Source organism: Abramis brama (assembly GCF_963993115.1).
Source record: "Abramis brama genome assembly, chromosome: 5".
In the NCBI taxonomy this organism is placed as follows: Eukaryota; Metazoa; Chordata; class Actinopteri; order Cypriniformes; family Leuciscidae; genus Abramis; species Abramis brama.
In genome coordinates, this window is record NC_139967.1 from 1,331,249 (window position 1) to 1,358,785 (window position 27,537).

The 27,537-nt window shown below is 41.6% G+C and overlaps 1 protein-coding gene across 4 annotated transcripts; it reads right to left on the minus strand.

The window, feature by feature from the left end:
- Positions 1–5,012: 5,012 nt before the first annotated feature.
- On the minus strand, positions 5,013–27,171 carry lzts3a (leucine zipper, putative tumor suppressor family member 3a). Of its 4 annotated transcripts, none has more exons than XM_084114273.1 (7): positions 27,082–27,171; positions 16,549–17,094; positions 14,264–14,788; positions 12,357–12,485; positions 10,646–10,837; positions 8,830–9,060; positions 5,013–6,798 (listed from the first exon to the last, which is right to left on the minus strand). In XM_084114273.1, exons 2-7 carry the CDS (start codon positions 17,011–17,013, stop codon positions 6,160–6,162), a joined length of 2,181 nt encoding a protein of 726 aa, XP_083970399.1. In that variant the 5' UTR covers positions 17,014–17,094; positions 27,082–27,171; the 3' UTR covers positions 5,013–6,159. The 4 variants fall into 4 exon arrangements, with proteins under 4 accessions (XP_083970399.1, XP_083970398.1, XP_083970400.1 ...); XM_084114272.1 differs by having other exon boundaries at positions 27,074–27,139; XM_084114274.1 differs by lacking the exon at positions 27,082–27,171 and adding an exon at positions 17,800–17,991 and having other exon boundaries at positions 14,273–14,788.
- Between the last annotated feature and the right edge of the window lie 366 nt (positions 27,172–27,537).

Genomic DNA, 27,537 nt, shown 5'->3' on the forward strand with positions numbered 1-27,537 from the left:
CTGAATTAACAAGTTAATTATCTCAGAATTACGAGATAATTTTTCATGAATAAAAAGTTTTTGCTCTGTTTTTCTGAATTAATGACTTAATTATCTCAGAATTACGAGATAATTAACTCGTTAATTCAGAAAAACAGAGTAGATTATTTTTCCTCAAGTGAATGCAATACGCTTCCGTAGCAAAGACACTCAATGTAAGATATTTAGAGCTGAATTAAAAGGGTTATGCATTAAAATTGTGAGTTATTTTGAATTTAAGTTGAAAGAATGTGAGGAATATGTGCTTAAATTACTATTTATTTATTAAATCAAGTAATTTAAAGGTAAAAAAAAAAGAAAAAAAAAAATCTAAAAACTAAAAATGTTAAAAAATATAATCAAAATGAAATAAAATAAGCTTTCTGGGGGAAAAAAAAAAGAAAAAAAAAAGAAGTATAATTTTAGGGCTTCGGGTCATTTTGAAAAAAGCTGTGTGAGAGAGCGATGGAAGGATGAGGGATAAGAGGGAAGGATGAGGGATAAGAGGGAAGGATGAGGGATAAGAGGGGATCTGGCGTGTTTCTGCTGCGATATGATGTCAGAAATGTTCATTTGTATAATTTCTATAGCATATAAAGTGTTTTTTTTTTACAATCGCTAGGACATTTCTCAATTATACTCATGTCACTTTCTCTAAACTCTTCACACACTGGGATAAACTGGAGCATTTATCATTGCTTTGGTGCAAAATACAATTAACGACAGCCTCTTTCAAATCACATAAATTCTTTTCTCGCTCGAACAAAACCACCACTAAAACTCTACTATACAGTCTGCATGTTTACATCTGTCAAAACCTAACATAATACAAAGATAGCAATTTGCTAGAGCCTATTTTTACAGTAATACTAATATTAAATATATTCCAAATCCCCAAAAAACCCACAAGAAATAAAAAAATTAGTGCGAAAAAAAACACTAAATGCGAGTAAAAATCGGAGTTGGCGAGAATATGAAACGGTCAATCGCCATTTTTATGAATTATAACAATGCATGAACGTGAACAACACTTGTCACTGAAGTTTAAGCCTTGACAATTTAAATATTCAAGCGCAAGAAGACGCGAAAGGAGCTCAATTCCTGACTCGCCGGAAAGTTGTGCGCGCAAACATCCGAAGCGCAAATCCTGAATTGAGTTCGCCATCACGTCTTCTTGAACGGACAAATTCACGCAAAATGATGCGCGTCTCGGCGAGTTTTCTAATAAACACTGTGGATTATGTCGTAAGTGAATGTGAACAGTAAACGCGTGTGTATCAGTGTCTGTGAGATCTGTCCATTCGCTCTTAAAGTGACAGTAGCCTAATATTCCTGCTGTGTTTTTAATGTTAATCAAACAACAAACGACAGAAATAAATCACTCACTGCTCTCGCCTGAATAACTTTAATTAGGAATAATCTACGGTTAATTAATACAGTGAAGACTATGCAGTGTTAGCTTACATTTGATTACTGTATTCAAAGACATATACCGAAATGTAATATACTTAAATATACTGAAATATACCATTACTTGTCATTAATAATGTTTTAAATTTATATTAGTTAGGCTAATAGTTTTAGCTGTGGTTTTGAAATGTGAATAGAGAATTGTTCCTTTTCATTGGTATCTAAAATATTGATGCCTGTTTTTGCCTAAAACATTGTTTTTTGTCATTATTTTATGAGTGAGAGTGTTTGTTGGGTTGAAGTTGTGGAAGAGTGAGTTGAACTGAGACATGAATGAGGTGTTCTGGGTAAAATTAGCTCATGTTGAACCGCTGTGAAGCTGAAGGCTGGTCAGGAGAACTGTGGGAAGAGTTTTGGGAAAAAGTGTCCAAACTGAGTCTTGATAAAGTGTCCTAGTGATTGTACAAAACGGTAAAGACTTCGTTTCTATAAACTGCTACCGCTTTAATAGCAAAGCACTTTTGTCCCTCGTCAGAGCCTGTAGTTCATCAACTGGCCATGTTGGGAAAAGCATACAACCATACGAATTGTGCAATTTGTACACAAGAGAGCACACTGACCACTCGACTCGACCATCCAGTGTGATGACAGAGCCAGAGCTTCTCTCTCTGGATCCGGATGTTGTTGTATTAAAGGTGCAGTGTGTGTGTGTGTGTGTGTGTGTGTGTGTGTGTGAGAGCGGTGAACGTTTAGTGGACACGGGCGGAACTTCCTTGAAAATGAATTCCAGCACAAACACACTCTCTCTCGCTCTCTCACACACACACAGACACACACACACACACAGAGACACACACACACACACACACACAACTAACCTCTGCAACTCCCACACCAGAAACACACACACACACACACACACACACACACACACACACTCCCACAACACACACACACACACACTCCCACAGCAGACACACACACACACTCCCACAGCAGACACACACACACACACTCCCACAGCAGACACACACACACGCACACACACACACTCCCACACCAGAAACACACACACACACACACACACTCCCACAGCAGACACACACACACACACACACACACACACACACACACACACACACACACACACACACACACACACTCCCACACCAGAAACACACACACACTCCCACAGCAGACACACACACACACACACTCTCTCACACACACACACACACTCCCACAGCACACACACACACACTCCCACACAGACACACTCTCTCTCACACACACACACTCCCACAGCAGACACACACACACACTCCCACAGCAGACACACACACACACACACACACTCCCACAGCAGACACACACACACACACTCCCACAGCAGACACACACATACACACACACACTCCCACACACACTCCCACAGCAGACACACACACACACACACACACACACACTCTCTCTCACACTCTCACACACACACACACACACACACACACACACACACACTCCCACAGCACACACACACTCCCACACAGACACACTCTCTCTCACACACACACACTCCCACAGCAGACACACACACACACACACTCCCACAGCAGACACACACACATGCACACTCCCACAGCAGACACACACACACACACACACACTCTCTCTCACACTCTCACACACACTCCCACAGCACACACACACACTCTCTCTCACACTCTCACACACACACACACACACACTCCCACAGCACACACACACACTCCCACAGCAGACACACACACACACACACTCCCACAGCACGCACACACACACACTCCCACACAGACACACTCTCTCTTACACACACACACTCCCACAGCAGACACACACACACACACACACACACAGACACACACGGGCGAGTAAACTGAACAGAAACAGTGCACCTTTAACTAACGTTAGCATTACTGTAACAAACGTATTGCTCATGAGTGTATTAACTAACATTAACTAAAGTCTTCCAATTAAACGCATCAGATTTCCAGTTCGTTCATCACACTGTAAATGCAGCGTCAAGTCAAGCGCTTTGCATCATGGGAAACGATACTGTGCGCAGTGTGCTCTGTTGCACAGAATACATTCTGCAGAAATAGTATGCGTAGCGTTTCACACACTCTCTCCAAGACACACTCCTCAACCCATTCACACACTCCACATGATCTCGGTGCACTTCAAAACATTTAAAGCATCACTTCAATCTACTGCATATTACATGTTTAAAAGTCAAATAATCTAAAATGATACTTTCAGTAAGTATACATCGACACATATTATATATGCTCTTTTTGGAAGAATGTAAAGTCAAATATAATCTAATTTGCTCCGGGTTTTGGCTCAGCCGTCGAGCAGCTTCATAAACCAAATCTCCCTCCGAGACCCAAGCGTCAAGCGCACGAACACGTCGATCTCAGTCTCTCGCTCTACTGTACTCTACATCGCTCAAAACATAGGAAAGGGCAGAAACAACATTCAGGTGATACAGTACGTTCTGAGTTGAAATGAATACACGTCCTCCGCCGCTGCTGCTTTGGGCAAGAGTTGAGCTTTCCTCTGTCCCGCAAACACACTGCAAACAAGAGCGTCAGCGCACACGCTAACAAGCCCATGTGCCAGAGCACAGTTCACACACTGCAGACAATGCTTTTCTTACTCGTTTCCAGTCCAAATATCTAAAATATTCTTAAATCATGATGTATTTTTGTCATTTCCAGCCCAAATGTCTAAAATATTCTTCAATCAACATGTAATTTTGTCATTTCCAGCCCAAATGTCTAAAATATTCTTAAATCACAATGTATTTTTGTCTCGTTTCAGTCCGAATATCTAAATATTCTTAAATCAAGATGTATTTTTGTCTCGTTTCAGTCCAAATATCTAAAATATTCTTAAATCAAGATGTATTTTTGTCTCGTTTCAGTCCAAATATCTAAAATATTCTTAAATCACAATGTATTTTTGTCTCGTTTCAGTCCAAATATCTAAAATATTCTTAAATCACAATGTATTTTTGTCTCGTTTCAGTCCGAATATCTAAATATTCTTAAATCAAGATGTATTTTTGTCGTTTCCAGTCCAAATATCTAAAATATTCTTAAATCAAGATGTATTTTTGTCTCGTTTCAGTCCAAATATCTAAAATATTCTTAAATCAAGATGTATTTTTGTCTCGTTTCAGTCCGAATATCTAAATATTCTTAAATCAAGATGTATTTTTGTCGTTTCCAGTCCAAATGTCTAAAATATTCTTAAATCAAGATGTATTTTTGTCTCGTTTCAGTCCAAATATCTAAAATATTCTTAAATCAAGATGTATTTTTGTCTTGTTTCAGTCCAAATATATAAAATATTCTTAAATCAAGATGTATTTACTAAAGTACTAAAATTCCATAAGATATTATGTCTTGTTTTCTGGGGAAAAAAAATCAGAATTATTTGAGTTTTTGCTTAAAACAACAACAACAAAATCTACCAATGGGGTCAGAAAAATAATCTTGTTTTTGTTTGAATTAGGATTATTTTTCTGACCCCACTGGCTTTTTTTTACACAACAACTCTCTTAATTTTGATTTATTTCCCCAGAAAACAAGACATAATATCTTATGGCATTTTACGATTTTAGTAAATACATCTTGATTTAAGAATTTTTTGATATTTGGACTGGAAACAAGACAAAAATACATCTTGATTTTAGATATTTGGACTGGAAACAAGTAAGAAAAGCATTTTTTGCAGTGTAACACAACGCTCAATGCATTCTGAGCATGTTAGTTATCTATATCTAGCTACACAAGCATTCAAAAGTTTGGGGTCAGTACAAATTTGTCTTTTTTAAAAAGACATTAATACTTTTATTCGGCGAGGATGCATTAAATTGATCAAAAGAGACATTTATAATGTTCTAATGCTGTTCTTTCGACTTTCTATTCATCTCTGCAACAAAGTATCACGGATTCTACAAAAATAAAACTGTTTTCAACATTGATAATAATCATAAATGTTTCTTGATCATCAAATCATCATATTAGAGTGATTTCTGAAGGATCATGTGACACTGAAGACTGGAGTAATGATGCTGAAAATTCAGGAATAAAATACACTTTACTGTATATTCACATAGAAAACAGCTGATTTAAAATGCAATAATGTTTACTGCATTTTTGATCACAGAAGAGACCCCAAACTTTTGAACACTAGCAAATCTGTCTCATTAGTTACGCACGTCTGCGCACTTGTGTAGAGTATGTTTCTGGCCTTCCAGTGCAATACACAAACGGCATCAAGACTGGCACTAAGATTTGGTCCTAAAACGGTGACGGTGTGTGTCGCGAGATCTTCCCTTTAAGAAAAACTCTCCCGTTTTGATTGTTTTGAATGCTGCTAGCAAGTATATTCTTCTTATATTCTATAAGATCGTGATTCATTAATAGCCTGAACCCAGTCTGAATAGTTTACGCCCTTAAACCTTAAACCCCTGAGTGCTACGTTTCCTCTCGCGACTGACTAGCGGCCAGCTCATCTGCACTACTATCCAGCCCTCGACAAGCCGATAAAGCTAAGGCTAAGGCTCATAACTACCCTGCCCTCAACCCAAACACCCGCCCTAGACAAGCAGGGCATCCTTGGACAGTCCTCGGAAGCGGTTTCGTTTTCGGATTGTACTGAATGCTATTGTAATCTTGGTTTTAGTCAGATCTCGGTGGACTCGATCCTCTCCAGTCGGGTCGGAACGGGCCACGGCGGGGCGAGTTGGTGCATCTCCGGCATCTTCTTCTTCTCTTCCACCGGCGGGGTCGGAGACGTTAGCGATATTGACACGGAAACTGGCGGCTCTGGTAAAGCCAGAGCCGGAGCGGCCATTTTGGCTCCTAGCTTGTCCACGCGCTCCTCAAGCGCCTGGTTCTTCTGTAGCATCTCCACGTAGCTTAGCTGCAACTGCGCTTGGTACTTCAGCACGCGCTCTTTCTCGTCATGCCAGGTTTGGCGTTCCTGTGCGAATGTTAGCGCTTGTCGTTCGCGCTGTTGCCGCTCGAGACGTAGCTCGCCCTGCAGTCGCTCTAGCTGACGGCGAAGGTCACCTGACTCCGCCCACTGGACCTTGGAGTCGTCGCTGAGGAGCCGATCGGGAGCCGGGAGCGCCGGGAGTGACGTTGGCGGATCCGAAGGGGACATGAGATGCTCTCGGCTACGGGACGCCACCAGTTGCCCCATTTCGGACAGACTGGGATCACTGGGACGACTGGAGCTGCTGCCGAGTTCACTGAGGGCTTTCTTCAGACGCGTGACCTCCGACTCAAACGCGCTCAGTTTGTCCCGTAGCACCGTGACCTGAAGACAAGGTTAAACATATCAACAAGATCGATATCGACAAGAAAAAGTGGGGAAAATATCTAATAGCAATCTTTCTGATATAAATAGCAATTATGATTTAAAGGTGCAGTAAGAGATTTCTGAGAAACACTTAATATTTGAAATCGACCCAAACAGACACGCCCCTCCCTTCATTGCTACACCCCCAAATGCATGAACTCACAATGCAAGTGGACACGCACATGACTGCTGATTGGCTCACTCTCTCTCCTCCCCCATCATGAGTGGACACGCCCCCTACTGCTGATTGGCTCACTCTCTCTCTCCTCCCCCATCATGAGTGGACACGCCCCCCTTCTGCTGATTGGCTCACTCTCTCCTCCCCCATCATGAGTGGACACGCCCCCTACAGCTGATTTGCTCACTCTCCTCCCCCATCATGAGTGGACACGCCCCCTACTGCTGATTGGCTCACTGTCTCTCCTCCCCCATCATAAGTGGACACGCCCCCTACTGTTGAGTGGCCTATGTCACACTTCCTGCTTCCGGAACGCGGAGTAGGGATTCAGAACTTCCGGTCAACAGTATTTCTCCATAAGGATTTAGATTATCAGCCATAATGTCTAAACCATCCGAGGTAGACTGACCACGAGCTATGAGGTTGTGAAACGAAGGTTTTTGCTCCTGTAGAAGCTATAAGTTCGTATGAAATCAACCTTGTTTTAAGAAAAACATGTTTTATCCGCGATCTTATGAAAAAAAACTACACTACCCACAATCCTAAGCGTAGCAGCAACGTCTGCTGATTGGTCCAACTCGCTGTTACCATAAAAATGTTTACCTTACTGGCGAACGGCCCGCCGCTATTGTTGTAGTGTACCGGGTTGCTCTGCGTCAGGACGTAGACAGCCATACCTCAGCTTTCACGCTTTTCCACTTGAGAGTTTTCATTTACCATCCGAACCACATCGTCATATGTGACTTCAGGCAGGTTGCGGAGAGATTTGGTCCAGCGGTATCTATCGGACTTCGCCATTGTAAAGAGCTAACCGGAAGAGCCGTATCCCTACTAAAAGACGTGCTTCCGGTCTTCAATTTTTTCGTGACATAGGCCTATTGGCTCACTCTCTCTCCTCCCCCATCATAAGTGGACATGCCCCCTACTGCTGATTGGCTCACTCTCTCTCCTCCCCCATCATAAGTGGACATGCCCCCTACTGCTGATTGGCTCACTCTCTCTCCTCCCCCATCATAAGTGGACATGCCCCCTACTGCTGATTGGCTCACTCTCTCTCCTCCCCCATCATAAGTGGACATGCCCCCTACTGCTGATTGGCTCACTCTCTCTCCTCCCCCATCATGAGTGGACACGGCCCCTACTGCTGATTGGCTCACTCTCTCTCCTCCCCCATCATGAGTGGACACGCCCCCTACTGTTGAGTGGCTCACTCTCTCCTCCCCCATCATGAATGGACACGCCCCTACTGCTGATTGGCTCACTCTCTCTCCTCCCCCATCATGAGTGGACACGCCCCCTACTGCTGATTGGCTCACTCTCTCTCCTCCCCCATCATGAGTGGACACGCCCCCTACTGCTGATTGGCTCACTCTCTCTCCTCCCCCATCATGAGTGGACACGCCCCCTACTGCTGATTGGCTCACTCTCTCTCCTCCCCCATCATGAGTGGACACGGCCCCTACTGCTGAGTGGCTCACTCTCTCTCCTCCCCCATCATGAGTGGACACGCCTCCTACTGGTGATTGGCTCACTCTCCTCCCCATCATGAGTGGACACGCCCCTACTGCTGATTGGCTGCAAGAGTGTTGTGCTGCTCGGTCCGATACATATAGACAACATGTCAAGTAAAAGAGGGTAAAATATCTAGTTGCGATCTTTCTGATAAAAATAGCAATTATGATTTAAAGGTGCAGTAAGCGATTTCTTTTTAGACTTTGGCTTGACTAGGTTATCAAACAGCTAATAATATGTTTGCTAACGTTACACAAACAAGCCACCGACAGACGAGCACTTGTGTGATGTGTGTGTACCTCGGCCAGCATGGCCTGCAGCTCGGCCTCGCAGCGCTCCAGCTCCAGGGTCTTGGTGCAGAACGACTCTTTGAGGCTGATCTCGTTCTCCTCTCGCTCCCTCAGCTGGGCGTTGAGCTCCTTCATTTGACCCCGCAGGGCCACCATCTCTCCGGCGCGCTGCGTCACCTCGGCCTGACTCTCCCGAAGCTGCTGCTTCAGCAGAGAGATCTCACCCGCCTTCTGACACACCTGCATACACACACACACATATATACACACACACACGCACACATACACACACACACACATGCACACGCACGCACACATGCACACACACATACACACACACATACACACACACACACACACACACACACCAGTACTGGATAAACTTCTGTGCTGTCGGAGATCAGGGCCGTTTATGCTAATGACACGATAGAAACGGCCCTGATCTCCGGTTATTTATATCAAATGACTAAAAATAATAGTTTTTTGCAAGCAAAAGCAACAAATATTTCACTATATAATAGATGCTTCACCAGTGAGTTTATGAACCTCTAATAAAAAAATAAAAAAAACTAATTTAACAAAATATTGGCTTTAATGAAATTATATTTTAGGGGTAATTTCTCGGCCAAATTTGATGTGCGAATAATTTATGATTAATTACATTAAATGGAACATCATGTAATTAATTACATAAAAAATTTAATTGATTGACAGTCCATATATATATATAAATAATAAATATAATATAATAAATAAATTATTTTATTTTGTGTTTTATTTTAAAAACTTTATATAAATATATTTAAAAAATTCATATGTATATATATAAGTGATTTTTATAAATGTGTGTGTATATATATATATATAAATTCAAAAATCATTTTTAAGAAAGTGTAATCTAATCTAATTATTTGTAAATTAATTGCACATCAAATTTGGCTGAGAAATTACCCCAAAAAGATCATTTAAAGTAATTGTTGTGTTAAATAAGAAAAGCATCAAACAGCATCAAACATTACAAAAAGTAGCTTTAAAAAAAGAGATCGTTTTTTAAATTAAACATAGAATTTATTACACATTAAGTTTGAGGCTACAACCGCCATGATTGGGTTTTTTTTAGAAGCTGCATTTAAATTGGTATTTAGATGTATTTACACACGAAACAGTTTAGTTAAAGTCCCCCTGTGGTGACAATCCAGCTTTTAATGTAGTTTATGTGTCTATGTGGTGTTTTTAATATGCTTTAAGTCAAACCATGTGTAAATTCATAAGTCGACTCCATTGCTGAGTATTTCCTCCTTAAAACTGCAGTGAACCAAAGACAGTCTCAAAAACACGCTTTGAAATCGCTGGTGTTTCTGACGTCACAAACTACCTTGTAACCAATCAGATCAACGTGTGATCGTCAACCAGTGGATCTCTGAGCTGAGTGAGTGAGTGGAGGCGGGGCTCATTTGCATATTCATAGAAGGGTGTCGAGTTACATTCAAGATATTTTAAGGCATGACGAATCTTTTTTCAAGGAAAAAATGCTTAAATATGTCATTTTGGTGATTAAAGATGAGTTTAAGGGATAAAATTATTGACTACATGTGAACATTCTTCAAAATATCTTCTTTTATGTTCTGCAAGAGTCATACAACCTGAAGGAGAGTCAATGGTGACAGAATTTTCATTTCAGGGCAAAATATCCTCAAAATATGATAGTATTTTTTTTTAATGAAATGATACTCTAAATAAGAAACTAAAACTGCGATTGGTGGCGGTAATGTCTTAACGAGCGGGTCAATTCGTTCAAACGGCCGACTGATCCCAACGGACTGACCTCCCACTTGGTCTCCTCGAGTCTGGGCAGAATATCGGCCTGTTCCTTCCTGAAGTCCAAGCACTTCTTCTCCAGTTCTTCTCTCTGAGCGAGCAGGAGCGTCATCTCGTCCTGGAGCCGGCGCTTGTCCTGCTGGAGACGCCCGATCTGGGCCTGCAGTGCATGCTGGGAGCGCTGGGCCCGTCGGGTCACCTGCAGGGGAGCGGGAACATGCTTTAGGTGCGTCACCACTATATCAAGTCCATTCTCCAGGACGAAAAACAGTACATTTTAAACAATGCAAAGTTAAGTAAGTTAATGCTTAAATGTCATATGATTTGTCACATAAATGTCATATGAGGTCATACGATGTGATTTCTTGTTTTCCGTTTTCTTTAGTGTGTTATGTAGCTGTTAGTGCAAGTATAAGATCTGCAGAGTTACAAAGCTCTTACTGAGTTACTGCTCAAAGTCTCAAACCTAAAGAGAAATCACGGCAGACGGCCGTACACAAGTCTTTTATGATGGATAGATGCACTTTTATGATGGATAGATGCACTTTTATGAAGATAGATGCACTTTTATGATGATAGATGAACTTTTATGATGGATAGATGCACTTTTATGATGGATAGATGCACTTTTATGATGGATAGATGCACTTTATGATGGATAGATGCACTTTTATGAGGATAGATGCACTTTTATGATGGATAGATTTTTTTTTTTGATGATAGATGCACTTTTATGATGGATAGATGCACTTTTATGATGGACAGATGCACTTTTATGATGATAGATGCACTTTTATGATGATAGATGAACTTTTATGATGGACAGATGCACTTTTATGATGGACAGATGCACTTTTATGATGATAGATGAACTTTTATGATGGATAGATGCACTTTTATGATGGATAGATGCACTTTTATGAGGATAGATGCACTTTTATGATGATAGATGCACTTTTATGATGATAGATGAACTTTTATGATGGACAGATGCACTTTTATGATGGACAGATGCACTTTTATGATGGATAGATGCACTTTTATGATGGATAGATGCACTTTTATGAGGATAGATGCACTTTTATCATGGATAGATGCACTTTTATCATGGACAGATGCACTTTTATGATGGACAGATGCACTTTTATGATGATAGATGAACTTTTATGATGGATAGATGCACTTTTATCATGGATAGATGCACTTTTATCATGGATGGATGCACTTTTATGATGACAGATGCACTTTTATGATGACAGATGCACTTTTATCATGGATGGATGCACTTTTATGATGGATGGATGCACTTTTATGATGGATAGATGCACTTTTATGATGGATAGATGCACTTTTATCATGGATAGATGCACTTTTATCATGGATAGATGCACTTTTATGATGAACAGATGCACTTTTATCATGGATGGATGCACTTTTATGATGGACAGATGAGCTTTGATTGACTTCCAAAGACATACACCCATTCACTCCCATTATAAAGCCTGGAAGAGCCAGGACATTTTTTTATATAACTCTGATTGTATTCGTCTGAAAGAAGAAAGTCATATACACCTAGGACGACTTCAGGGTGAGTAAATCATGGGCTAATTTTCATTTTCAGGTGAACTATCCCTTTAAAGTGTTTATTACAAATAAATTACTTAATGCTAAAAATTAATGAAGAAAAATTAGCGTTGCGTTTCCAATGCTGTGTTCACCTGTTGGAGCCGGCCGGCGTAGTTCTGCCTCAGATCCTCCATCTCTCGCTCCCACACGCGCTGCTTCTCCTCGAACACCTGAGCGATGGCCGCCTCGCTCTGGTCCAGGTTACGCCGCATGTGGATCACCTGAGGCGAGGACAAAACACACCACAACACACTCTTCATTTCAGGCATAGGTGCATTCTCAAATGCCATGTGTCAGATTCATAATGCAACACATCATCTGGTTTACTGACACTGACATTTGAAGGAAACCTCAGGATCTGTCCTGAGGTTTGTTAAAGCTACAACAGCATAAAATTGCATGTAGTATACATGCATATACCATGTTTATAAACTTATTGGCCACTTCTTGGATTCGATTATAGACATAAAAATGTTTAATTTATAATTTAATTTAGTTTAATTTATAATGTAACAATTTTTCCCCTGCTAAACAAAAGGACATTTTAAAATGTTGCATTCATTGACTTGCTTTGACTTACCTTCACACATTTATATGAATGCAATTTATCCAATGAAAAATTAAAACATACGGTATTCAATGGCCTATGCAAAAGTAAAGAAAATTAATAATATTAAATAAATAAAAATTAAATGGTGTCTGCAAAAATAAAGAGGATAAATAAATAATTATCCAATGGTGTATTCAAATTAAACTAATTAATTAAATAAAATATTCAATGGTGTATACAAATTAATTGAATTAAATAGAATCAATAAATTAAATATTCAATGATGTATACAAATTAATTAAATAAAATAAAAATAAATGAATAAATAAAAAATGTAATGGTGTATACAAATTAATTAAATTAAAATAAATAAATAAATATTTAATAGTGTATAAAAAATAAAATAAAATAAAAAATATGTGCATGCAAAGTAAAATAAATACATAAATAATAATCCAATGGTGTATTCAAATTAAATAAATAAATAAAATATTCACTGGTGTATACAAATTAATTAATTAAATAAATAAATAAAATATCCAATGTGTATGCAAAATAAAATAAATTAAATAATTGTTGTTCTGATATCACTTTGATTTTTGTTGTAAATGTGCTATATAAATACAATTTAAATTAAAAAAAAATATAGATTAAAAAAAAAAAAAATAATAAAAAAAAAAAAATATATATATATATATATATATATATATATATATATATATATATATATATATATGCATACAATAAAATAAAATAAATGTAAAAGCAAACACCATTCTCCAATTCAAACATTAAAATGTCAAGTTTTTCTAGTGGTGACAAAAGTACAGTGTAAAAATAAGCTTCAGCAAGTACAGTAAATCTCATTCGGTAAACACTTTTATTCAAAGCAACTTTAAATAAAGAGTGAATTTAACTTGCCATTTAGCCTCAGTGGAAAATATCCAATATGCATGCAAAAAAAAATAAAAATAAATATCCAATGGTGTATACAAATTTAAAATAAAATTTAAAAAATTAAATATTCAATGGTGTATTCAAAATTAAAGAAAATGAATGAATGAATGAATGAATATATATATATAAATAAAGAGTGAATTTAACTTGCCATTTAGCCTCAAAATAAATAAAATGAATAAAATATTCAATGGTGTATATAAAATAAAAAAATAAAAAAATACAATGGTGTATACAAATTTAATAAATTAAATAAATTAAATATTCAATAACAAAACTAATGAAAATGAATGAATGAATGAACATATAAATAAAGAGTGAATTTAACTTGCCATTTAGCCTTAAAATAAAAATAAATAAATAAAAATGAAATAAATAAATTAAATATTCAATGCTGTCTCCAAAATGAAAGAAAATGAATGAATAAACGACTATATAAATAAAGACTTGCCATGTAGGCTGGGTGTAAAAGGATCATATAAAGGTTGTCACCTCACTCACTTCTTGCTCTCTCTCCCACAGCCGGTCCTCGAGGTCCTGGATGACGTCGTCTGAGTTCGGGGAGGGTCTCAGGGGCCCGGGGCCGTCGCTCATGTGACTGAGGCGCTGGTACGAGGACGAGCTCTTCCCCGAGGACGAGCGCCCGCTGTCCGACGCGCTGAGCCCGTTCTGGAAGCCCGGTTTATCCGGGACGCCAGTGCCGAGCCGGTTGATGTGGCTGGTGGAGGCGCTGAGGGGCCCGAGAGCCGGAGCCGGACCGTAACTGGACCCGGTGTACGTGGGAAGGCTGGTGAGAGAGTTCCTCCCCGAGTCCGAGAGGCCCGGGCCCGTGTGTGTTCCTCGGCTGCCGGGACTGTCCTGGTTCGGACCCGCTTCGGACCCGCCGGCGCCGACACCGCTCGGACCCGGAGCCGAGCCGGAGCCCGTCTGAAGGGGACACACCAGGTTCTGCATGGAGTGAAAGCTCTTCGGCACCACGGGTTTGAAGGCCGACGGACGCACCAGAGAGTCGTTGGTCTGGAGAGACAAACCACAGAAACTACAGCATTAAATACACAATTAACATTGTACTATTATTTATATAATGATGTCTTTCTTCTTCAGGGTTTCTGTCTTGTTTTCCAGCACAAACATCTTCGCGTGTCGGTCAAAAATGACCGGATTTTTTTTTTCTTCAATGTACTATGTTTTAGTTCAATAATGTTTTATATTTAATATTTGATGGTACTAAATTATATTTACTCTGTATTTATAATCCATTTATTCACTTTTTGAGCATAGACCTGAAAATGAAATGTCCAGCTTAAACTGTGGTAAATCTTGAACGCTTTAGAGCGACAGACTGAAGTTTGATCTCTTTACAAACACGACACTTGGCAGATTATTGATGAAGTGAAAAAAGTTTTAAAAAGTGAACTTAAAAAAAGTTATCGAATTTTACATTTATTGGTTTTAAAAATTTGCAAAAATACTATTTTCAATTTTTATATGAAATATATATTTTTCAAAATATGTTTTACTCTAAAACTTTGAAAAAATCAAAGCCATAAATCTAAACAAGTTGTGTCCCAAATTTTACCCTGAAATCTCCAAAACGGATCTTTCAGTGAGATGTTGTTCGGCTGCAGTACCAAACGCTTCCACTAGAGGAAACTCGTCTCTCATTCATTTCCAGTGCGTCATTTCTGACTCTCAAGTGTGGCTATTGTTATCAGGACCATTAAACCTGTTCCAGTCACGTCCATGATTTTTTGCACCAGAGAGTCGTTCGTCTGAAGAGACACAAATTAACATTTTACTATTATTTATATAATGATGTTCTTTCTTCTTCAGTGTTTTTTGTCTTGTTTTCCAGCACCAATTTCTAAAACATTCTTAAATCAAGATACATTTACTGGAGAAGCAAAATGACTGAAGTATCAATATATATACATAAAAATGTATCAAAATGAAGTGAATTTGTGCTTAAAGTCCCCCTGTGGTGTAAATCCAGCTTTTAAAAGCAGCTGATTTGCTCGCAGCGCCTGAGAAGCCGAGAGTTCCTCAGAGTTCCTCAGAGCTGGAGTAAATCACTCCGCAGAAGTAGCAGTGCTTCGCCTTCTGAGAATATAGTTCCCAGTGTGTATATGGTTAGAAGATGGCTGTGTCTCATGTGACCTTGTTATTTGTGCACGCTGTGTCTATACAAATCACAACATGTAAATAGGAAAATGTTGGCGTTATTTTGTCACTTATTGGGAGCAGTATGCTAGCTGGAGCCGTTTACCTCTAGTCTTTGTGCTAAGCTAGGTTAGCGGTGGGTGCATCAGAGTTACGGCACGCACGGAGATGAGAAGGGTGTGTGTGGACTTATCTAACTCTGGGGGATACGGCGAATAAGATAAAGTCCCAAAAAGTTCCTTTAATGTTGTTTATACGTGGTGTTTAATCTGCTTTAAGACAAACCATGTGTAAGTTCATAAGTCGACTCCATTGCTGAGTATTTCCTCCTTAAAACTGCAGTGAACCAAAGACAGTCTCAAAAACACGCTTTGAAATCGCTGGTGTCACAAACTACCTTGTAACCAATCAGATCAACGTGTGATCGTCAACCAGTGGATTTCTGAGCTGAGTGAGTGAGTGGAGGCGGGACTCATTTGCATATTCATAGAACTGCGCATACTAAATGAGGCAAGGGTGTCGAGTTACAGTCAAGATATTTTAAAGAAAAAAAACCATTTAAATAAGTAATTTTGGTGATTTAAGGGATACAATTATAAAGGAAAGAACGTTAGTACCTGTGCATGCTCGAGTTTCCCAGAGACGGGCAGTATGTTGGGAGGATTGTGATTATCAGGTTTGGTTTTGCTCTTGTCCTTGTGCAGCGTTGGAGCTTGATGATTCCTGTCGTTGTTCAACACGACGTTGTTCCCGCACAGATCCAGACTCTCCCCGCGCCGGTGCCCGTCTCTGCGCGCGCCGTTAGCAAACACCGCGTTGGTCACGAGCCTCTCGCCGTTGACCGTGTGCTGCCGGTTAGCGTTGCGAGCGTAATCCCTCTCGTCGGCGCAGACGCCTTTGGTCTTGGTGTTCGGGCCGGGGATTCGGTCGGCGCTGAAGCTTCGGTCATCCAGGCGCCGGCGGGTCGAGGCGGGGGCGGGGGCCGGGGCCGGTGCCAGCGGGCCGTTCGGGGTGGTACGGGTGCCAACGCTACGCATGGTGATGGGCCGTTGACTGGAGGCCCCGCTCCCTACGCTGCCCATGCCAGGAGCCTCGAGCGCTTCACTCCACTGCCCACACACACGGGCATGAAGGAGACGGGAGCCGGGTCACACACACACACACTGCAACACAAACACACCAGCAGAAGTTACATGCACCGACCACCAAATATATGAAGTTTGGGGTCGATACAATTCTCGAAAGAGTCTGCTCACTAAGGCTGCGTTGCATTTAATCAAAACAATATTGTAAAAATAGTGAAATATTATTATAATGTAAATCATCTGTTTTCTATGTGAATATACAGTAAAGTGTAATTTATTCCTGTAAATTTTCAGCATCATTACTCCAGTCTTCAGTGTCACATGATCCTTCAGAAATCACTCTAATATGATGATTTGATGTTCAAGAAACATTTATGATTATTATCAGTGTTGAAAAGAGATTTTTGTGGAAATCGTGATGCATTTTATTTTTGGGGATTCTTTGATAAATAGAAAGAAAAAGAACAAATCTTTACTCTCACTTTTGATCAATTTCATGTATCCCTACTGAATAAAAATATTAATTTCTTTCAACAACGACAAAAAGAATCTTACTGACCCCAAACCTTTGAACAGTGATGCAAATATTTTCATGTATAAAGACTTTTATCAAAATAGATAGATAGATAGATAGATAGATAGATATAGATAGATAGATAGATAGATAGATGCATTTAGAACTTTTAGTCTCAGAAGAAGAATAAAAAGCTTGAGTAGTTGAGTGCTGACAGTTCAGGAAGAGGAAATATAAAAAGGAAATATAGCTGTGAATAAACGACATACGTGCGTCCCTTGAGAATTAGAAAAGCAGAACTACTTCCTCCTCATGTTAAACGTTTATTAGACCTCCTTAAAAAACCCGACTGCAAGTTCTCATGCCAACAAATAAAAGAAAAACACTGTAAAGAGCTTCTCCAGCGAAGAGTCTCGTGAAGCGCATGTAAACATCAACACGGATCTGTTTCAGCGAAACTGCACCCTGATTAATATGTTATCTGGAGTTAAACATTGACCAACCACACAGATAATCTGACGTGATTCTGATGTGTGATTGTGGTTGTAAATCCTGCAAACTAGGCAGAGTTTACATTCAGCTTAATGTGACATCCGTTTCGAAATGGCAAAAAATCACAGTAAATCAATTAAATTTTCGATTCTGATCTTGGCCGCTTACATCTGTGAAAACAAATTGCATAATAAACTTTTTTTAGTTTTTTTTTGCAATTCATGTGATACTTATGTCAATCAAACTGAACATGCATCATAACTCCATGCTTGATTTGCTCTTAGTCTTCATCATCTCACACATTAGTTGTGGTAAACGAAAGGACAAGCATGTTTGCTTGACGTCCGAGAACCAATGAGGTTCATTCTCGTGTTACGCAGCACGTTTGAGCTTCAGCAAGAACCAATGAGGTTCATTCTCGTGTTACGCAGCACGTTTGAGCTTCAGCGAGAACCAATGAGGTTCATTCTCGTGTTACGCAGCACGTTTGAGCTTCAGCAAGAACCAATGAGGTTCATTCTCGTGTTACGCAGCACGTTTAAGCTTCTTAAGAACCAATGAGGTTCATTCTTGTGTTACGCAGCACGTTTGAGCTTCAGCAAGAACCAATGAGGTTCATTCTCGTGTTACGCAGCACGTTTGAGCTTCTTAAGAACCAATGAGGTTCATTCTCAAGTTACGCAGCACGTTTGAGCTTCTTAAGAACCAATGAGGTTCATTCTCGTGTTACGCAGCACGTTTGAGCTTCTTAAGAACCAATGAGGTGCATTCTTGTGTTACGCAGCACGTTTGAGCTTCTGCAAGAACCAATGAGGTTCATTCTCGTGTTACGCAGCACGTTTGAGCTTCTTAAGAACCAATGAGGTTCATTCTCATGTTACGCAGCACGTTTGAGCTTCTTAAGAACCAATGAGGTTCATTCTTGTGTTACGCAGCACGTTTGAGCTTCTTAAGAACCAATGAGGTTCATTCTCATGTTACGCAGCATGTTTGAGCTTCTTAAGAACCAATGAGGTTCATTCTCGTGTTACGCAGCACGTTTAAGCTTCACATGAACCAATGAGGTTAATTCTCGTGTTACGCAGCACGTTTGAGCTTCTTAAGAACCAATGAGGTTAATTCTCGTGTTACGCAGCACGTTTGAGCTTCTTAAGAACCAATGAGGTTCATTCTTGTTACGCAGCACGTTTAAGCTTCTTAAGAACCAATGAGGTTCATTCTTGTGTTACGCAGCACGTTTGAGCTTCAGCAAGAACCAATGAGGTTCATTCTTGTGTTACGCAGCACGTTTGAGCTTCAGCAAGAACCAATGAGGTTCATTCTCGTGTTACGCAGCACGTTTGAGCTTCAGCAAGAACCAATGAGGTTCATTCTCGTGTTACGCAGCACGTTTGAGCTTCTTAAGAACCAATGAGGTTCATTCTCGTGTTACGCAGCACGTTTGAGCTTCAGCAAGAACCAATGAGGTTAATTCTCGTGTTACGCAGCATGTTTGAGCTTCTTAAGAACCAATGAGGTTAATTCTCGTGTTACGCAGCACGTTTAAGCTTCTTAAGAACCAATGAGGTTCATTCTCGTGTTACGCAGCACGTTTAAGCTTCAGCGAGAACCAATGAGGTTAATTCTCGTGTTACGCAGCACGTTTGAGCTTCAGCAAGAACCAATGAGGTTCATTCTCGTGTTACGCAGCACGTTTGAGCTTCAGCAAGAACCAATGAGGTTCATTCTCGTGTTACGCAGCACGTTTGAGCTTCAGCAAGAACCAATGAGGTTCATTCTCGTGTTACGCAGCACGTTTGAGCTTCTTAAGAACCAATGAGGTTCATTCTCGTGTTACGCAGCACGTTTGAGCTTCAGCAAGAACCAATGAGGTTAATTCTCGTGTTACGCAGCATGTTTGAGCTTCTTAAGAACCAATGAGGTTAATTCTCGTGTTACGCAGCACGTTTAAGCTTCTTAAGAACCAATGAGGTTCATTCTCGTGTTACGCAGCACGTTTAAGCTTCTTAAGAACCAATGAGGTTCATTCTCGTGTTACGCAGCACGTTTGAGCTTCAGCAAGAACCAATGAGGTTCATTCTCGTGTTACGCAGCACGTTTAAGCTTCTTAAGAACCAATGAGGTTCATTCTCGTGTTACGCAGCACGTTTGAGCTTCAGCAAGAACCAATGAGGTTCATTCTGGTGTTACGCAGCACGTTTAAGCTTCTTAAGAACCAATGAGGTTCATTCTCGTGTTACGCAGCACGTTTGAGCTTCAGGAAGAACCAATGAGGTTCATTCTCGTGTTACGCAGCACGTTTAAGCTTCTTAAGAACCAATGAGGTTCATTCTCGTGTTACGCAGCACGTTTGAGCTTCTGCAAGAACCAATGAGATTCATTCTCGTGTTACGCAGCACGTTTAAGCTTCAGCAAGAACCAATGAGGTTCATTCTCGTGTTACGCAGCACGTTTAAGCTTCTTAAGAACCAATGAGGTTCATTCTCGTGTTAGGCAGCACGTTTGAGCTTCAGCAAGAACCAATGAGATTCATTCTCGTGTTACGCAGCACGTTTGAGCTTCTTAAGAACCAATGAGGTCATTCTCGTGTTACGCAGCACGTTTAAGCTTCAGCAAGAACCAATGAGGTTCATTCTCGTGTTACGCAGCACGTTTGAGCTTCAGCAAGAACCAATGAGGTTCATTCTCGTGTTACGCATCACGTTTAAGCTTCAGCAAGAACCAATGAGGTTCATTCTCGTGTTACGCATCACGTTTAAGCTTCAGCAAGAACCAATGAGATTCATTCTCGTGTTACGCAGCACGTTTGAGCTTCTTAAGAACCAATGAGGTCATTCTCGTGTTACGCAGCACGTTTAAGCTTCAGCAAGAACCAATGAGGTTCATTCTCGTGTTACGCAGCACGTTTGAGCTTCAGCGAGAACCAATGAGGTTCATTCTCGTGTTACGCAGCACGTTTGAGCTTCAGCAAGAACCAATGAGGTTCATTCTCGTGTTACGCATCACGTTTGAGCTTCAGCAAGAACCAATGAGGTTCATTCTCGTGTTACGCAGCACGTTTAAGCTTCTTAAGAACCAATGAGGTTCATTCTCGTGTTACGCAGCACGTTTGAGCTTCTGCAAGAACCAATGAGATTCATTCTCGTGTTACGCAGCACGTTTAAGCTTCAGCAAGAACCAATGAGGTTCATTCTCGTGTTACGCAGCACGTTTAAGCTTCTTAAGAACCAATGAGGTTCATTCTCGTGTTACGCAGCACGTTTGAGCTTCAGGAAGAACCAATGAGGTTCATTCTCGTGTTACGCAGCACGTTTAAGCTTCTTAAGAACCAATGAGGTTCATTCTCGTGTTACGCAGCACGTTTGAGTTTCTTAAGAACCAATGAGGTCATTCTCGTGTTACGCAGCACGTTTAAGCTTCAGCAAGAACCAATGAGGTTCATTCTCGTGTTACGCAGCACGTTTGAGCTTCAGCAAGAACCAATGAGGTTCATTCTCGTGTTACGCAGCACGTTTGAGCTTCAGCAAGAACCAATGAGGTTCATTCTCGTGTTACGCATCACGTTTGAGCTTCAGCAAGAACCAATGAGGTTCATTCTCGTGTTACGCAGCACGTTTAAGCTTCTTAAGAACCAATGAGGTTCATTCTCGTGTTAGGCAGCACGTTTGAGCTTCTTAAGAACCAATGAGGTCATTCTCGTGTTACGCAGCACGTTTAAGCTTCAGCAAGAACCAATGAGGTTCATTCTCGTGTTACGCAGCACGTTTGAGCTTCAGCAAGAACCAATGAGGTTCATTCTCGTGTTACGCAGCACGTTTGAGCTTCAGCAAGAACCAATGAGGTTCATTCTCGTGTTACGCAGCACGTTTGAGCTTCAGCAAGAACCAATGAGATTCATTCTCGTGTTACGCAGCACGTTTGAGCTTCAGCAAGAACCAATGAGGTTCATTCTCGTGTTACGCAGCACGTTTAAGCTTCTTAAGAACCAATGAGGTTCATTCTCGTGTTAGGCAGCACGTTTGAGCTTCAGCGAGAACCAATGAGATTCATTCTCGTGTTACGCAGCACGTTTGAGCTTCAGCGAGAACCAATGAGGTTCATTCTCGTGTTACGCAGCACGTTTGAGCTTCAGCAAGAACCAATGAGATTCATTCTCGTGTTACGCAGCACGTTTGAGCTTCAGCGAGAACCAATGAGGTTCATTCTCGTGTTACGCAGCACGTTTGAGCTTCAGCAAGAACCAATGAGATTCATTCTCGTGTTACGCAGCACGTTTGAGCTTCAGCGAGAACCAATGAGGTTCATTCTCGTGTTACGCAGCACGTTTGAGCTTCAGCAAGAACCAATGAGATTCATTCTCGTGTTACGCAGCACGTTTAAGCTTCTTAAGAACCAATGAGGTTCATTCTCGTGTTACGCATCACGTTTGAGCTTCAGCAAGAACCAATGAGATTCATTCTCGTGTTACGCAGCACGTTTGAGCTTCAGCGAGAACCAATGAGGTTCATTCTCGTGTTACGCAGCACGTTTGAGCTTCAGCAAGAACCAATGAGGTTCATTCTCGTGTTACGCATCACGTTTGAGCTTCAGCAAGAACCAATGAGGTTCATTCTCGTGTTACGCAGCACGTTTAAGCTTCTTAAGAACCAATGAGGTTCATTCTCGTGTTACGCAGCACGTTTAAGCTTCTTAAGAACCAATGAGGTTCATTCTAGTGTTACGCAGCACGTTTGAGCTTCAGCAAGAACCAATGAGGTTCATTCTCGTGTTACGCAGCACGTTTGATCTTCAGCGAGAACCAATGAGGTTCATTCTCGTGTTACGCAGCACGTTTGAGCTTCAGCGAGAACCAATGAGGTTCATTCTCGTGTTACGCAGCACGTTTGATCTTCAGCGAGAACCAATGAGGTTCATTCTCGTGTTACGCAGCACGTTTGAGCTTCAGGGAGAACCAATGAGGTTCATTCTCGTGTTACGCAGCACGTTTGAGCTTCAGCGAGAACCAATGAGGTTCATTCTCGTGTTACGCAGCACGTTTGAGCTTCAGCAAGAATCAATGAGGTTCATTCTCGTGTTACGCATCACGTTTGAGCTTCAGCAAGAACCAATGAGGTTCATTCTCGTGTTACGCATCACGTTTAAGCTTCTGAAGAACCAATGAGGTTCATTCTCGTGTTACGCAGCACGTTTGAGCTTCAGGGAGAACCAATGAGGTTCATTCTCGTGTTACGCAGCACGTTTGAGCTTCAGCGAGAACCAATGAGGTTCATTCTCGTTGTAACGAGGTTCAACAGTTATGGGAAGAAGGAGGCGGGAACCGGCGAACATTCAACATTTTAATGATAAAAATAAACCAAATACAAAATGAAAGTAAAGGCCAGCAGCCCCTCACGGACGACTGCTGGCCACACAAAACAGAAACAAAACACAACATAAAATCAGGCCTGTCCTCTCTCGCTCTTCACTGTCGTCGCTCCTCCTTTATGCTTCCGCTCCTCCGTGAGAGATTCGAGACCGGTGCGTCTCGCAGGTGTCGCTCATCAGAGTAATCACGCCACCGGCCTCATGCCGCTCTCTCACGGCCCTCGGCCTCGTCCTGCTCGCCACATACCCCCATCGCCCCTCGCAGGCCGGGGGGTACCCACGAGACTGCGCTCTACTCCCCCCCCTCCCCCTCCTCCGGGGAGACCGAACACGGCGGCTGCGGTACCTGGGGGTATGGACAGACGAGGCGAGAGAAAAGGAGACGGAAGCATGAGGAGCGACAGAGACGAGAGAGGGGAGAGAGGAAAAAAATTTAAAAAAATAATAATAATTATTAGTCCGGTTCCCACAACGCGCTGCCATCTGGCCCTACACCAGCTGGGCGATCTTCTCCGCGGTGCCTGGCGGTGGCGCTGGATAGCCCTCGGTGGACGGCACGAGACTCCTCCGCCGCCTGTTGGACGGCGACGGCTCCTCCGGATAGGGCAGACGGCAGGAATCCCCCGTTCCCTGCTCCTCCCCATCATGGCGGACGACAGCAGGCTCCGGCCCACGGCGAACGGCGGCGACTCCTCCTCTCCCTCACGGACGGCAGCCGTCCCTCCAGCACCCAGGCGGCCAGCAGCGAGCTCGACCGTCCCCCCGGCAACTCACTCCAGCGCACCGCCTCGAGCGTCCATGGCGACGGACTCTGCTCACCATGCTCGATGGCACCGCGGATTCCCCACAGCGGCGAGGGCTCTTTGACAGCGCGTTCCTCCTTCTTCCCGGGTTTCGGCACCAATGTAACGAGGTTCAACAGTTATGGGAAGAAGGAGGCGGGAACCGGCGAACATTCAACATTTTAATGATAAAAATAAACCAAATACAAAATGAAAGTAAAGGCCAGCAGCCCCTCACGGACGACTGCTGGCCACACAAAACAGAAACAAAACACAACATAAAATCAGGCCTGTCCTCTCTCGCTCTTCACTGTCGTCGCTCCTCCTTTATGCTTCCGCTCCTCCGTGAGAGATTCGAGACCGGTGCGTCTCGCAGGTGTCGCTCATCAGAGTAATCACGCCACCGGCCTCATGCCGCTCTCTCACGGCCCTCGGCCTCGTCCTGCTCGCCACACTCGTGTTACGCAGCACGTTTGAGCTTCAGCAAGAATCAATGAGGTTCATTCTCGTGTTACGCATCACGTTTGAGCTTCAGCAAGAACCAATGAGGTTCATTCTCGTGTTACGCATCACGTTTAAGCTTCTGAAGAACCAATGAGGTTCATTCTCGTGTTACGCAGCACGTTTGAGCTTCAGGGAGAACCAATGAGGTTCATTCTCGTGTTACGCAGCACGTTTGAGCTTCAGCAAGAATCAATGAGGTTCATTCTCGTGTTACGCATCACGTTTGAGCTTCAGCAAGAACCAATGAGGTTCATTCTCGTGTTACGCAGCACGTTTGAGCTTCAGCAAGAACCAATGAGATTCATTCTCGTGTTACGCATCACGTTTAAGCTTCTGAAGAACCAATGAGGTTCATTCTCGTGTTACGCAGCACGTTTGAGCTTCAGGGAGAACCAATGAGGTTCATTCTCGTGTTACGCAGCACGTTTGAGCTTCAGCGAGAACCAATGAGGTTCATTTTCGTGTTACGCAGCACGTTTAAGCTTCAGCAAGAGGTTTGTTCTTGTGCGTCAAGCATGTTCGTTTGAGTTTCTGTTTATGTTCGCTGATCAATGTTTATATGTGAATAAAATTCAACCTGTTCATCATATAAAGCCATCGAGTCTCTTCAGAAATTTTGGACTAAACCACTGAATTCATATGGATTAGTTTTACAATCTCTTTATGAACTTTTTGAAGCGTTAGAGTGGTAGTTGACTGTCAATGAAGAGCCAAAAATATCTAAAAAATATCGAACGGAAATCTTACGTGTTTGGAACGACATGAGTGAGTAAATGATGATCTTTGGGTGAACTAACCCTTTAAAGAAAAGGTAACAAGAAATAGACTGAAATATTTCAATAGTCCATCCAGAAAAAGAGCTAAAAATGAATGTGAGAACATCTGATGAGAAATATTAGAGCTCATACTGAAATCCCTGACTTCTGATGCCATACCAGTACTTCTTTGCAAGGGTAACAGTGTGTCAATAAAATGAATAGGGATGCACCAATATAAAATGTTTGGCTGATACCGATAATTCTTTATATTTAAAAGCCAATAACCGATATATTGGTAGAAGTCCAAATTTGTTTATAATTTTTGAGAGCCTGATTACAAAAACAAAAGTCCGTCTCACCATTAAATTCATGTCCCAGTCACACAGTTATGATGATCTCATTATAATTTTATGTAGCCGATATGACAGACTTGCGCTGCACATGTTGCACTGAACTGTATTTTAATTTTTTGAAGTGATTCCAATCATATTTCAAGCAATTCAAAATCATCATGTTGAACAGTCGCATCTGAAGAGTCTCAGCTGAAGGAAATAATCCATTATTTATCAGCTTACTATTTATCAGAAGATCAAACTAATTTTCTTATTGGGCCGATAACAATAACATTAAAAATGAACAGATATCACCGATACCGATTTATCATGCATCCCTAAAAATGAAGAGTGTAAGAATATAGCAACATTCAACGGATCAGTTCTCAAGCACATGACAGTACCATGGTACAGTTATGGTATCATATATTTATATATCTTGGCATTTTGATAAACACAGATGATTTCCATATTTGTATACCATGGTAGCCCTCCGAAGGTACTTTAAAGAATACCATGGTGCATGTCCAACATTGTTGTTTTTTGTAAAAGCACACAATGTGCACATGCTCTACTATTCTATAAACTCTATGCCATTGCAAACGATGTGCAGTGGCATCACTGGTCCAGCAGAGCCACCATTACTGGATCAGATCAGCACTGGCACGTGCCTCTACTACCACAGTCACTCACTCACTGGCATTACATCATCGCTCACATGCTTCATAAATCCAACACACACACTTAAATACCCTGATAGACTGTTTAATAATCACCGCATACGCTTATAACTCGATGGCACAAACGCAAACGCGATGCATAAATGTAAACATGCAGGGTTGATGCATCAGACTCGCGCACCGCAAAAACACACAACATTGACAGTAAAAATAGGAGATGGAGGCCTGTACACACACACACACACACACACACACACACACAGCCCTCGTGCTTTAAAGATGACATCTCACTATATATGCACTAATAACGCATCTTCACCTTTCGAAGCGGCTCGCGCGACATGATCTATTAACAAGCATTAACAGCATCAGTGAATAGGCCTAACGTTAGTGATGCTACTAACCAGTTACCGAGGCGTTCAATAGTCTGCGTTTATCATAATAACATCATAAATTGTGCATTTAACGACGGATGCACAATGAAGATCCAGCGTTCACCTGATCGCATTACATAATGCGTGTTTCTGCTCATGCAAAATGATGCATCACTGAATCCGCATCCCTCCATGACAACAGCAGCATCCAGTGACTCGAGTCTCTCCATCTCACACACACACACACACATACTCACTGTCTCACCGCGGATCCGTCAGTCCGTGTGTCTGTCCGTTCGTTCGGATGCTGATCTGCCGTTGCGAGCGAACGAACGAACGCGATGCGTTGCCGCTGACGCCCGCGTTGAAGATGAAGTGCGCGCGCGCATCAGCTGAGAGACACACCCACCTGAGCCCCGCCCCTTTTGGACGCGGGCAGCCACGCCCCCTTCCCGCATATAATTTAAACGGTAACACTTTACAATAAGGTTCGTTAGTTAATATTAGTTAACTAAATTAATTAACATGAACTAATAATAAACTGCACATATACAGCCTTTATTAATCTTTGTTAATGTTGATTTCAACATTTACTAATACTTTATTAAAATCTTAACATTAACATTAGTTAACGCACCGTGAACTAACATGAACTAAAAATGAATGACTGTATTTCTATTAACTAACATTAACAAAGATTAACAAATACAGTAACAAATGG